The following is a 14,514-nucleotide window of genomic DNA, read 5'->3' on the forward strand; positions in this document are numbered from 1 at the left end:
CAGGGCCACTTTCCAGCAGGGTTAGTTTCAAACTACAGCTGTGGCTTTCCACCCACAGGAGCTACACATCCAACCCTTCCCATGTGAAGATCACAGTGTTATCTCAGAATTAGCCACGCTCCATTTCCTATTCAAACACCAGTGCTGTATCAATATTTCCTAGGAGTGCCATTCTGCACTGCATTGTAATAGCCCACATCATTTTAGTGATAATACCAAAGTCTGGGAATTAGGTCAAAAGAACATGATGTCAACTCTATTTAAAATTTAAATAACTCTCATTGCAACAAAAATTGCTCATAATTGTACCAGCAAATCCAGGCTGATAACTTTTACATCAGCACAGTACTCACTGTGAGTTTCTTGCTACTCACAGGAACCACGTTCCCCAGTACATTTGTACTGAATTTTAATACAACCATTCTCAACACAAATTCCATGCTTTGGCAAAGTCCTCATCCTGTTAGGGATGTGAGGGAAGGCAGCACAAGTATCAGCAGGGGAAAGCTGTGATGGCACAGGTTGGGCAGGAACATTCAAACCCAGCAGGACAATTCTCTGCAGATTTGTACCTGCAAATACTACAACATCGTCATAATTAACTGCACACATCAGGTGGGCCACGGCCCCAGGGCTGCTCTATTCCTGCAGGATCCATCCCCCTGCAGCCAGGGAGGTGTGTGACCTCTGCTCTCCCCACCTGTCTGTTCAGGCTGCACAGAGCGTGCCCAGAGCAGAGCCAGGAGCTGCAAATTAATCCACTTACCCGGCAGGGAGCGAGGGAGGGGCAGTGGGGAAGAGAAAGAGGAGAATCAGTTTGCACTCAGAGCTGCCATCAGGGAAACTGCACCTTCCTGCCCAGCATTCTGCCAAAGTAAGGCAACAGGGTCTCACAGTTAGCAGGTTAAAGCAGCACACACAGCCAGGCACATGCACTGCAGTCACACTTGTAGTGTTGGCATAGCTGTAGGAAGTAATTAAGGCAGAAGCATAATTTCTCTGTGCTTAAATCTAATGCAAATTCACATCTGTTTAAAGCCTGGCATTCCTTAAAAATTTAGTGAACTTTTCAGAGAAAAGCACTGCAGGATTACTTGATACAATCACAGCCATGTTCAAGTGGTGACCACTGATCCACAAGACTGAGTAAATTCTCAACAAGCTTCCCAGAGTGTTTTAGGTGCACTTTGAGCAGCTTTCCCCAAACACCTTCTGCCACTCCAGCTCACACCCAAGAGCAAGGTAATTGGAAACAGCCAGAAGTACAGGCAGAGCTTCCAGGGAGATAACCCTTCTTGTGCTTCCTTTGGGAAAGGAGTGGAATGCAGTAATAGCATGGGAAGCATGTATTTCACCATGGTTTAATCCCATCGATGTGTCAGATCAAAGTCATTAATCACCTGACATATTAATCAGCCAGAGAAAGGTAACCAAGGAATCTTTAATAAGGGAGATGGTGGAAAGCAGTAGAGGGGAAACTTGAACTGTTTCATGACTATTCCCAAATCCTACACCTGAGTAGCAGATGTCCACAGGGAGCAATAATTCACCCAGCAAAAGGGGCACATTGACCCTCTGTGTGCAAGGGCAGAGGGTTGGGCTGAATGTGATACTTGAGGCTCCCTTCCCACAACAGCCATCTCTCCATCTGACTATTTCAGTCTTTCCACCTGCAACTTTGCTCATCTTCACATCTGAGCTGTTCCTTTTCTTTGCCTCTGACAGTACCAAGTGTTTCACTTTATTACAACAATTTCTCCCATTTTACTGCTGTGGATGTCTATCAGCATTAGAGAGACAAGCAAAATAAAACCACTAGAGATGTGCAAGAGGGCTCAATAAAAGGTGAAGAACTTGACTTACTGTTCGCTTCTTTTTAAAGTTATATATAAAGCTGATGACCTTTGAAGATAAACACTAAAATGAAAAGAGCTGAAATGTCAAGCAAGACATCTTGAGCTATCAGCCAGGTGCCTGAGGATCAAGAATACCCAAGATCCAAACAAATTCTCCCACCAGAGTTTAGACAAATCACTTAAAGGCTTGATCTTTTGCTATTAAGAGCCTTAAGAGTTGACAGCAACTCCAAAACAAGAAGCAGGTTTGGACCCTTATAGTTTCCTTCTCTGTGAAGTCAGGAGAATACTTACCTAATTACACAGAATCTTGTGAAGATTAGTGTTTTAAAAAGCACTGTGAGCCAAGTTTTAATCATCATCATCATCTGGCTCTGGAGACACTCATAATTTACTGAGCATCTGCAACTTTGGAAACCAAAGCAGTCAAAAACTGAGAAACAAGCAGAGTCCATGTTGCACAAACACCTGATTTCACAAGAATACCCCCAAATTTGGTAGTTAATTTTAAGAAAAATCCTTGTGTAAACCACTTGTCAACCTTCCAACCTCAGCTCAGATTTTAGAAGGAATTAGCCAGAACCCCCCAGCAATGGAATCAATGTCTTTACTCACAGCAACCACCTCTCCTCCTGAGAGAGCCCTTGGAGCAAAGGGATGGCAGGGAAGGGCTCCCTTCCACTTCTGCTGTGTCAAGCAGGGGATGCTTTGATGAAAAACACAGTCCAAAAATAAGAGCAATATCCAAACCACTCCCCATGCAATAGCTGATGCAGTGGAGTGATTTTTGTAAAAAAATATGTAATCAATAAAGTGACCTAAGAGGGAGAAAAAAACCAGGATGCAGAAACCCAACAAAATTACATAACCCAGATGCCAAAGTTGGAGCAAGGTTGGCAGTAAGTTATTCCATTTGGATGGATTAATCAGTGTCCTTCTCTGGCCTGTTTTGGCATAAACTATTTTTCTGAGAGTGTGCCTCTTGCTTGATGAGGAAAAAGACCCAAAACCCAAACAAATATGAGACTGAAGACTATTTCAGGGTATCCATTTGTATGGAATCTTTGTCACCTTTATCCCTCTGAGGATCATTAACAGTCTGACTTCAGAGTTGTCAGAACTGAGAGGCCACACATAAGCTTGCCAAGAGAAACACCAGAATATGTCCTTCATATAATTTTGGTACCAGTGTCATTTGTTTTTTTTCCAAATGATCCCTTCAGAGTTTTATTACACCCAAACATTACTTAGAGCAAACTTCAGCAACAAAATCACACAACATGGAATACTTCCTCCACATCCTGAACTTCAAACAGATTTCTGCACACAATTAAGGCACATGCATAATTTCTTTGTGCTTAAATCAAATGCAAATTCACAAAGGGTCTGAAGGCACAACCAGAAGACTGGGGAGCTTCAAGAGGTGCATCTCTGTCTCAGCTGTGCCTTCAGACCCTTTCAGAGCCCAACACATCCAATTACTCTGCTCACAAACGCCACAGGTACAACTCTCCCCAGGTGTGCAAACAGCCCAGAAACTCCTCCAATAACCAGGATGCAGCCAGGCCACTCGGAGTGAAACACCTGCTTATTGTACATGGCCTGAAGGCCCATCCATGGGGGCTGCAGGACCCTGACACAAAGCACAGGGAGCAGTGGGGATGCAGAAATGGAGAGCAGCAGGATGGATGATGGGCTGATGTGCAAAACTCCCTGGCAAAAACTCTGCTAAAGACTGAACAAAATGTTAAGAGTCTCACTGGAAGATGCATCATGACTTTAATCACCATCAGAAACTACACTTTTTCTTGTAAAGTAATTTTTCCTGGTCTAATTTTCATCACTAATCTCCATTTCAAATGCACATTAAAATGTTAAGGAAGGAGCAACTACTCTCATTTTATGCTCACATATACTCTTCAAATAGAAAAATGTGATGTGCAACCTAAATAGCAAATGAGCAAATATTTTAAGTGCAAAACTATGCATTAGTTGGAAATACCAGAAGAAAAATGCAAAATCAGAGATTTTTGGGATGCACAAAGAGTAGCTGCTTTTCTAATAAGCTTAAAAAACCCAAATCACATTAAATAGGCAGTGGGGTACTATTTATAGCTACAAATAAGGAAGGAATCCTGAATTTAGCAAGATATATTTTCAGGGGAGCCACTTGAAAACTGGCCTATTAGCTGTACTTTCAGGATCAAAGGAAAATAACCAAAACCAAATCAGAAATTTAGTCAGAAGCAGAGAGAAAACCTAATCAGGAAAAAAGAAACCTGACAGCTTTTACAGTCTGGCACAGAACAAGATACAAATGTCAAGTTGTGTTCTTCAAACCTAAACTTCTGTCTTTTCCAATCTAAACAATTCCACGACTCTGTGATCACCTGCACCAGAAAACACAGTGTAAAAGCAGCCAGACAAAAATAAAATAAAAATATGGATCTTTCTGCCCTCACACCTTTGCTCCTGCTCTGGTGAAAATGTAGGAAGGCCAGAAGAGGAGACACTGCAAACCAGAGGAAATGCAAATATTTTAAGAAGCTGCAAAATATATTGTTAATTCCCATATCACAAGAAGCAGCAGTGGCAAATATCAACAGGCCCCAAACATGAAACTGCACAAGGAAGAGAATGAACTGCCAGAGGAGCATCAAAAGCACCACTAAGGATAAGAAGGATGAAGTAACTGGTTTGATGAGAAGGAGCAGTCTTGAGAAAAACAAAAAAAGTGCAATTTTTTCCTTAAAGAATTACTGTCATTTGATGTGCCTTCTACAAGCACAACTAATTTGAATTAGGCCTTTCAAATTGCTTTCAAAAACACAAGATTTGGCTCCATAGTGATCCCCACACCTACATGGTTTTATAATCTGCATCCTAAGTAACTGGATCACCAGGCAAACCTCCCCCTTCTCTATTTTTCCACCCCTCGTGGAAACCAACCAAGAAAACAGGATTAAATTTAGAATGATAAAATCTTTAATCCATGCACCATGGTATGAGGGACTTCGTTTACAGCTCAGAGAACCAGACAGTAAAGGAGTTTAGTGAAGAGATTATTTTCATGAAGTATTTATAATAATGTGGGATAAGTACTGCAGGCAGCAGCAGAACCCAAACTGTACAAATGTTTTTGAGGCCACAAGAATTACAGATGAAGTGAGCAGTTCTCAGAACTGTTCCAATACAGCAAGGACACACTCACCCAACTCTCAGGCTGGGTTGTCTTGCTGGTGTCAACACGGAATCACTTCCATCCATGTGCATTTTAACCCTGCACTGAATTAAATGTGGAAATGGTGATTTGCTTTGCATACATTCCCAGTGACAGCAAGACTGTGACAGCTGTTCCAAACTGAGGGCACAAACCCCTCTTCAGGAAAGGCTGCCTAGCAGGCCAAGCTTTAAATTCAACAACACCCCAAACATCTCAGAAAACATCCTGTATGCCCCTACAGACATCTCGGTCGACAAAGCAGGTCTGAAAGCATTTTCATGTCAAATAAATACTGGGCCAAACACCAGAGGAAGAGACTTGGCATGAGTCTGGCCCCCAGCTCAGACAGACTGGTACTTAAATATTCATAGAGATGTATGTAAAATAGGCTTCCTTTTGCCTCTGGTCATCACACAGCAAGCCAAGGAAAGGAGCCTTCAATGCTCCTGGTGGCAGGAACTGTCCCAGCAGTGCCAGAGTCCCTCACCCAGAGAGGTCGAACTGGGAACAGTTCCTGACTGACCAGGGAGGATCTACTGGGAGACAAAAAGCCAAACAACTTGCAGGATGACAATGTTAAAGCTCACGTTCCTTGCTCACACAAAGATGAAATTTAAGCCTGAAACAACAGCTGTTACCACAAACAGAAGTGCTGCAAACACCATCAATAAAGCTTTCAAAGCCAAGCAGCCACAGTGACAGGGCAAGCAAAAAGGCTGTTATTGTATCAACTATGAAATGCATTCAGTAGTTATTAGCTGTTCCCAGCAGGCAGCAAACACAAGACCAATATGGTAACAAGATAGTAGAAAATGAGTGTGACTGGAAGATGTGGGCAGAATTAGCAAGGGTCATTTGACTCCTGCACCCTCAGCTGGGCACAGCGCTGGGTTTGGGGGCTCCCAAACAAGACAAACCCTCCCTCACCCAGTTTCCATTATCACATATGTAGAAGTTGCTCTTTTGATGCAATCAATACCTTCCAGAACTGGCTGCATACAACAAATTAAGCTGCTTTTAAAATTGGGTATTTGTTCACAGATGTAAGCTGACCTGAGCTCGTGAAGTTGGATCATTTGCTATGGTGATGATGCCTTTTTTCCAGTTGAGTTTCAAAACAGATCTGACAATCTATTTAAAGGTTTGTACTTGAATTTTTACAGTCCTAATTCTGAATTAGAGAGCAATTAAACAAAATTCACTCTTGTATTCAGAGGCAGCTAACCAATTTAAAAAGAAATAAAGCATTGCATGACTACTGATAAGTTTTTAATTTATAAAACCTGTGCAGTGAGGAAAAAACAGGTAATAATTTATTTTCCAGTGAGAAGGAACTATGAGAAAGTCCTGTGCAAATTTCTCCTCCATATTCCTGTTTCACGGGTGAGAGGGCTTTGCACATGCAGGGGAGCAGCTGGGAAATACAATTTACTGCTAAGCACCAGTGTGGACCTGCATCCACTCTGATCCATTAACTGTGGCTCTGTTTGCCACGACAGCCACACTCCCAGGACCAGCCACTTCTTAGGGATGTATTTTCAATATAATTTGTTATCAGATCTGTCTTCTCAAGTGATGAATAGAGGTCACATCCCATCAGCCACTGGCAATCTGCCATCCTGGGGAGTTTAAAGAACAAACCTGACCAACTTTTTCATGTATCATTGCAAAGGTTGCACAGCTCAAAGTGAGCTGAAAATCCATGCACAGACATGGATTCCCAGGAACAGGAAGTTATGAATAGTGTGTCCCTTCCTTACAGGAAAGGCAAACAGTTGGTCCTATTTAAAACACAGACCTAAGAGAAGCAACAGCCCAATAACAAATTGTATCACTGTATTAGGTCTCTCCTTGAAATAGTAATACTTTGATCCCATTAATGCTTGTAACTTCAACTGGAATTTTCAAAATCTATGCAGCACAAAATTATTCAGAAGTCCTTAACCCATAAATCACATTGTCCAAAGCCTTCAAGCAGATTGTGGTATTTTTGGAAATAGTCTTGGGAGACCTAAATACATTAATTAAATTTAACAGAAGATGCAGTTAAATCTCCTTGACTGCTTCACACATCTCAATTGTTACTTGGTGCTCTAACCATCCCATTCCAAGTTTCTGCTAGTTCCCACATGGACAATTCCTGTCTCCTCTTCCAGTGAAGCTGTTAGTGAAGGACAGCAGCAGATTAAGGAAGTTCAACAATGCATAATCTTCAATTTATTCCACCTTTCAGAGAAAAGAGGGGGGTTGTAAGACACTCACAGTGCATCAGTGCTGTGCTTTTACCTCCAGGTTTTTTTCCTTCAAATATCTCTCTTTTACAGTGAAGAGTCTATGCAAAGCACTGAAGTAATTACAGAACTAAAGGAGCACATGAAATCAGAATAATTCAGTGTACAAATAAAAAATACTTTGTACAATCAGTTATTGATTTTAGCCAAGCTGCAAGAAAAGTGAACATAACATGAACTGCACCAGAAAAGGCCTGATTTAGTTTGATAATTGGGCCACATTTTGGGCAACATTTGTATACATTTAGGAAGCCTGCCCGTTATTTAAATACTTGTTTAAAGCCTATAACTTGATAATCAAATTCAAACATGTAGAGAGATGCAAAGCTTTACTCATATTTAATGCAGCAACAATGACTTTATCAGAATCAGGCCAGAGGGAAGCAGGGCTGGTACATTTTTCAGCAGAAGGGCAGAGAACCATTGGCACAGCAGCCTCCGAAGAGCAAAGAAATCCTTGTCCTGACTGCCATTCTGCTGTCAATACCAGGAGGGCTCTAAGAGTTTAAAGAAAACAGCATGTACATTTTCAGCTTAAAAGATGCATATTTATTATACTGAACAGGCAACTTCTCACAACACTGTCAGTATTTTACATTCTTAAACATGGCCTGTTCCTGTGGCAGCAACTAGAAATCCCCATTTATCCCGTATGGAACAGAATGAGCAAAGAGTCAAATCCCTCCCCAAACATTCAGTGCAGGAGTGGTTCAATCATCCCTGATGGATCAGGACAGGAGTGGTGATGGAACTGTATGGCCCAGCTGCAATGTGTGACTGAATCCTTAACCCCTGTTCTGAGACTTGGCAACTGCAGGTTCAGCAAACACTAATCTTGCATCCCAAACACCACTGGACAGCTGGACTGAAGAACCTCAGCCTGGTATCTGGTAGGAACGGGATATCCATAAAATCATAGAATTGATTGGGTTGGAAAAGACCTCTGAGATCATCAAGTCCAACCCTTGGTCCAACTCCAGTTCCTTTACCAGATCATGGCACTCAGTGCCACGGCCAATCTCAGTTTAAAAACCTCCAGGGATGGGGAATCCACCCCCTCTCTGGGCAGCCCATTCCAATGCCTGATTACTCTCTTTGCATCCATGTGGGATGCAGGAGGCTTTGCACACCTGCACTGCAATGTACAGATGTGTGTTTGCACACATCTGCTGGAGCTGCTGGAGCAGCTCAAGCTGTCTCAGCAGGGAGTGGCAGCCACCCAATCACAGGAATAATGCAGGCTACACACACTGCGTGGGACTGGGGCTAAATACTGAATATTGAACACTTCCAGTGCTGCAGACACACTGCTGGGCTGAGCACACCTATACAGGGCAAGGCCACACCTTTGGGGCTGCAGCTCTGATGTCCCCAGGGGACGCACCTGAGCCAGTGACAGGTGACAGCCTGGAGCCAACCCCAGGCCCCAGGCCAAGCCTGAATCCCTGCTACTATTAGGACTGCAGAGGATTGGCTGTTCTGGTTTACTACTGTGCCCTTTGAAGAAAGCAAAGCCACACAGCGACATTTTGCACAGGTGTAACATCACAAACCGGGGACAGGAACCTGCCTTTCCAACTGGCAGGGACTGGCAGAGTTTTGCGAGGCACTAATCCCTGTTTGGCAGTACTGCCGTGAGCCACTTGGGGAGCACGGACAGAGTGCTGAGTCATAAGTCCAGCCTAACCTGGAGCAAACCTAAAAACGCTGCTGGAATGTCCCTGAGCCTGTGTCCCCTCCGTTCTGTGCCACCCCTCGGGCACAGCCCTGCCCCGACACCTGGGGCTGCACAGCACCCAGCAGCATCTCAGGCACCACAAACCCAGGCAAGCTTCAAAATACCCTGTATTTTAACAGAATGTTACTTGCTGACATTAAACAGCTGATCTCTGTTCCTGATGGGCTGAAAGGACAGGCTGGCCTGTCCCCCTGTGAGATGCAGGAGGCAGTGCCAGCAGCACTCAGGGCTCTCTCAGAGCACCAGAGGCCACGATCCCACATCCCTGCCCAAGTTTAAATCCAGCAATTCCTAAAGTCAGAGCCTTGAATATTGTAATAAATTCCTGGCAGATTGTTTGACATTATCTCTTAGATAAAAAGAAGAAAAAAAGGGAAACATCAATGTTGCCATGTGTAACAACAGTTTTTCGCTATTTATTACCAATAAAGTCTGAGCTGTAAACCTTCAGCTGGATGACTTCTCCCCTCGGCTGCAGATCTACCACAGCCAAGAGGTGGAGGAAGGCAGTGGAGCTCCTGTTTCCTAAGGCATCACCGAGCAGGGAACGGGCACCTCCAGGCACCTAATGGTGTCCAGCCTCCCACGGCTCCAGCTGCATTTCAGCACAGCACACGCTGCTGCTATTTTGGAGCGTGTGTGCCGTGGTGGAGGAGATGCGAGGCGGCAGGAAAGACAACCCCTGCTCATGTTCACATGCTGTGAAAAAAAAATTCCAGCATGAAAAAGTCCTTTGATATTTTTTTCAAACAAGGCACAAGGCACAGTATTTTGAAACAGACCTCCAACCGAATTCAGAAGGTTCGCTGCAAACCAAGGGGCTAAAAAAGCTGCTTTAAAAAGGTCTTCAACCCTTTACAAGTGAATGTGCAGGCCAAGAGAGAGATGGTTGCAACCCCACAGTGAGTGGAACACATTACTGAAGAAATCCTCAATCACTTATTCCCAACACCCTCCCTCCAGATTTTACATTGAAGAGCTACACAGAGCACTCAAACAGCACCAGCTCCAGCAATTTTCTGCTTTTTCTACCTGTCTGCATTTTGATTTGTCCTTTATCCATTTCCAGGGTTTGGGACACTGGGTTCACAGTCCGACCTGGTTTTCCTACATTAAGCAGCAGATCTTTCAGTGCACACCATGGGGAAGCACACCCAGACCAGGAGGCAGCTCCATGACCTCTGCCAGTCTGGATCTACCTATGGGGGACTAAGCAATGCTCTGGATATAAAAGCAACTATTTTACAAAGGTGACAGTATCATTTCAGCCCCATCAGCACGCAGTATGCCATCACAAAACCTGCTCAGAGCAGAACTGAGTCCATGAACACTTCAGCCTGGGCTCTCCTGAATGAAGGACAGCGGCCAGCACTGCTTGCTAGAAAGAACTGTGAGACAGAGGCAATGCCAAAGAATATGAATGCTGCCCACAGCATTAAGTCTGTTTGAACATTAATATTTAAGTGTACTTTGAAACTAAGCCATTTAATAGGTGCAGTTGGTCAAGTGACATTTTATGCTATAAGGAGTATGCATTGCTGGCTAAAGACCTGGCAACCAAAATCACTGTGGTGGGTTGATTTAACTACTGGTTATTGAGCCCAAAACCTCAACTAAAAGAAAGACAGCCTGACACACTATCTTTATTTCAAGAAAACACAGAGTCTGGCTGGGTCTTTACCTACCTGTGCTGAAGTGAAAAAACAACCCTGAAGCACAATTATGTCTCATTAGCCAAGTCAGTGCCAATTAAGGCCCCACTTTTTGCCCACCTGAGCTTGGATTTGCTTGGCTGCTGAAAGCACTTTTTATCCAGAACAAGAGCTGATTTTTGTCTGCTCATACTTAACACAAAGAATGTCAAAACAACAATAGTTTCCTTCTTAAGCATGTTTGATGCTGCTGCCATAACAACTTCAGCTTACAACAAAGATACATTCATTCCACCCAGTGTTTATTAACAAGCTGTTTGATAAACCCATTTCATGCTATTAGTCCAAACGAATGTACTAATAAAAACTAGTGAAGACCTCTCCTATATTTGAAAATATACACGAGAGTTTCTTTTAAAGGGGCATTGTTTTTACCAGAAGCCAGTAAATGAATCCCTATTTTTTAAAAAAAAACATATTTGCCAGACAATCAAGCAAAGCTATAAAACACCTCTGACTCTGGTCGCATAAATAAACCTGCCGAATGCTTATTAGTAATCCCAGAATATTGTGTTACAGCCGTGCTGTCAGGCTGCAAGGCACGAATTCCAGCGCCAGCAAAAGCCCCAACCCATTCAAGACTTGTATTTAGAGAAAGGATGGATTTTCGCACAGGCAGATGAGTTATGTATCCAAATGGCTTGCTGTACTATCAAGATAACAGGTAGAAAAGGGCAGGAGCACTGCCCAGCACCTGGGAGACAAGGTTGGAACAACCCCACAGCGATGGGACGTGTCATAGGAGAAATTCTCCTCCTCCTCCTCACCGCCAGCATCCTCCCTCCCTCCCTCCTTTCTTCCCTCCGGATTTCACCCCGAACAGCCACACAGCGCACCCAAACAGCATCACAGCAGCAATTCCAGGCGTGTTCCCTTGGGCCAAGCCCTTTATTGGTGCGCAGGGCTGGCGGCACTCGCTGTGCAGCCCCTGCTGTCGCACCCCGAGCCCCCCATTCACTCCGGGCCGGGGCCGCGCACACACCCCGGGCCGGGGGAAGGGAAGGGGCCCTGCCCTGGAGCCCCGCGGGCCCGGGCGCTGCCCTAGGGAAGGTCGGGCGGGCAGGGCCGGGTGTTGCCGGGGAGGCCGCTCCGGGCAGCGCCACTGCCGCACTGCCGGGGGGCGGCCCGGGGGACCGGCGGGCCCGGGGCCAGGCGGACCCCGCTGTCTGGCGGGGCCGGCGGGGCCAGGGGGACCCGTTGGGGCTGGCGGGGCCGGGGGCGGCGGGCGCGGCGCTGAAGGACATTTTCTCGGCCGGCGCTGCCCGTTCCCCGAAATGGCTGCCGGGCGCGGGCCCAGCGCGGCCGAACCGCTCGCGGGGAGCGGAGCCGGGCCCGGGGGGAGAGGCCGCCGCGTACCTTTGAATTTGAGCTCGTGCTGCGGTTCGAGGCTGAGGACCTGCTCCGCTTTCGCCATGTTCCTCCTCCTCCTCCTCGGCGGTGGCGGCACCAGGCGGAGAGAGGAAGGGACGGGGAGGGAGGGGAAGGAAGAGGGGAGGGAGGAAGGGCGGGAGGAGGAGGCGGCGCCCCGCGGGGCGGGCACCCCGGGGCTGGGGCTGGGGCTGGGGCTGCGGTGCGGGCTCCCCGCGGGCAGGGCAGGGCAGGGCAAGGCAGGGCAGGGCAGGGCAAGGCAAGGCAGGGCAGGGCAGGGCAGGGCAGGGCAGGGAGGGCAAGGCAAGGCAGGGCAGGGCAGGGTTGGTGCGGCAGCGCCGGGAGTGGCTGCGGCGGCACCGCGGGGGAGGCTCCGGGACGGGATCGCCCTGGCCCGGTGTGTGATCGCCGCCGAAAGCCGCGGGGCTGCGATGAACGCCCTGCTGGGAGAGGCAGCGCTGCCTTAGGGGCCCGTGGCCTCGGGGACAGCCCTCGGGCACACGAGCCTGCCCCGCTCCCGGAACAGGGAACGGAGGAGCCGCAGGAGCGGGGACAGCGGAGCGGGCACCGAGACACGGGAACACCGCACTTAACTAATAAATACAGCAGTTCTCGCCACCTCTGCGATTTTAAGACATCCCTTCCCCTTTTTAAACTGTAACCAAAGTTTTGGGTCGTTCCTTGGGGGTTTTGTATGTCTTTGGTTTGGGGTGGGGTTTGGTTGTTGTGTTTGAGGGGTTGTGTTTGGCTTTGTGTTTGACTTTGTGTTTGGCAAATTTGGTTTGTGTTTGGTTTTGTTTGTTTGGCTTTGTTTGTGTTTGGTTTTGGTTGGTTGTTTTCTTTGGTTGGTTTTCTTCAGTTGGTTTTTACTCTGATGGTTTAAAATTTCTATTTTTTTTTTAATTTTACAGCTTGGTTTATTGATAGCCCTAGGCCAGTGTAATTACAGTAATACTTGGGGTTTTTTTCTCCCCTCTCTCCTCAGGTTGTCCTAAACTTTTGAAAAGTTCCTGAGAATTTATAGTGTGTAACTTGTCAGAGGCAGGAGTTTGGGGTGCCCACAGTACCAGCACAAACATGCTGGGTTAGAAACTGGTAATTTATATACATCAAGAAGTATTCTTTAGGCAACTGGACTTTATATATTCCATACAGGACTTCAGGAGGAGATGCCATTTGCAGAAATAAAAAGCTCACACCGTTGTGTTGGGTCCTAATCAGGGCTGATGAGCAAAGGGTTGAGAGGTGAAAAAAATGTTAAAATGTTGTGAAAATTAAGTTTTCTCACACCAAAACAATGTTTGATGCAGTGCATCTCCCCCTCACACAAGTTCTCTGTGTCCTGAATGTTTTTTGACATAATAAATGCCAAAAATGCATAAGGTAGGTGAAAAGATCTGGAATTGTAACAAGAGGGTTGATCTCATTTCTGGCACTAGGAGCAATGACAAGTGACATGTAGCTGTTAAAATTAACACACGTGAGCAGGACAGTGACACTCACTGAGCACACCTGCAGTGTTCAGACCACATCTCACCCTTCAGCTGCTCCTGTCCGTGGCAATCCTTGTTTTTCAGCTCATCTGCTTCACCACCTTCAATCCCATTTCATCTTTTTTGTTCCACAATGACTTTCATGCCATGCCAAACCAAACCCATACATGTGTTTAGTGTAAGTCTTGGTTTGCATAATACAAGAGAAACCTGTGAACTCCCTCCAGCCAGGACAGCAGCATCAAGTTTCAGAACCTTCAGCAATGCAGGGCAATACACTCAAATCCTGCTCCTCTTCCCTAAATTCCTTCTCTGTTGGAGAAAGAATGATCACTTAATATCCTAAAGGGGTGCATTTTCTTTTCCAGGTCTCCTTTAACTAGACTTTTATCTTCATGGCTTATTATATTTGCTATTTGAGGGGCATTAATATTTAGCCTAAACTACAGGTTATAACAGTTTAGATCGCAAGTCAGGAGAGAATTGGCTTCACTTACACTTCAGAGTAGAACTTTCTTGGCTGACATTGTGGAAAGGTTATCTTCTTTCACCTAATCTCTTAGGTTTGATGTCATAAACAGATCCTCTCTCTGAGCCAGGCAATCCTCGACCAGTAATTAGTAGAAAAGACGAGCTTTATACACATCTGCAAATTAATGGCAAGCTAACGGTGAGGAGTAAGAGAGAAAGTTTTACACAACACACAGTCACACATAATAAAAAAACCCAAAGTAAACAACTATTAAGTATTGCTGCCCAGACCTTTCTGAGTGCTACTTTTCCTGAAAGAAGTACAAAGAACACCCTGAAGCGTTTGATGATCCACATCTTAC

At 45.6% G+C, this 14,514-nt stretch overlaps 1 protein-coding gene across 1 annotated transcript in view; it reads right to left on the reverse strand.

The window, feature by feature from the left end:
• VAPB (VAMP associated protein B and C) overlaps nt 1-12,314 on the reverse strand; it is a 33,095-nt gene extending 20,781 nt beyond the window's left edge. The window contains exon 1 of the mRNA XM_071572939.1: nt 12,177-12,314. Within this exon, the coding sequence (XP_071429040.1) occupies nt 12,177-12,234 (58 nt within the window). The 5' untranslated portion in view covers nt 12,235-12,314. The remainder of the gene's footprint in view (nt 1-12,176) is intronic.
• Between the last annotated feature and the right edge of the window lie 2,200 nt (nt 12,315-14,514).

This window comes from Pithys albifrons, chromosome 18 (assembly GCF_047495875.1).
Source record: "Pithys albifrons albifrons isolate INPA30051 chromosome 18, PitAlb_v1, whole genome shotgun sequence".
Lineage (NCBI taxonomy): Eukaryota > Metazoa > Chordata > Aves > Passeriformes > Thamnophilidae > Pithys > Pithys albifrons.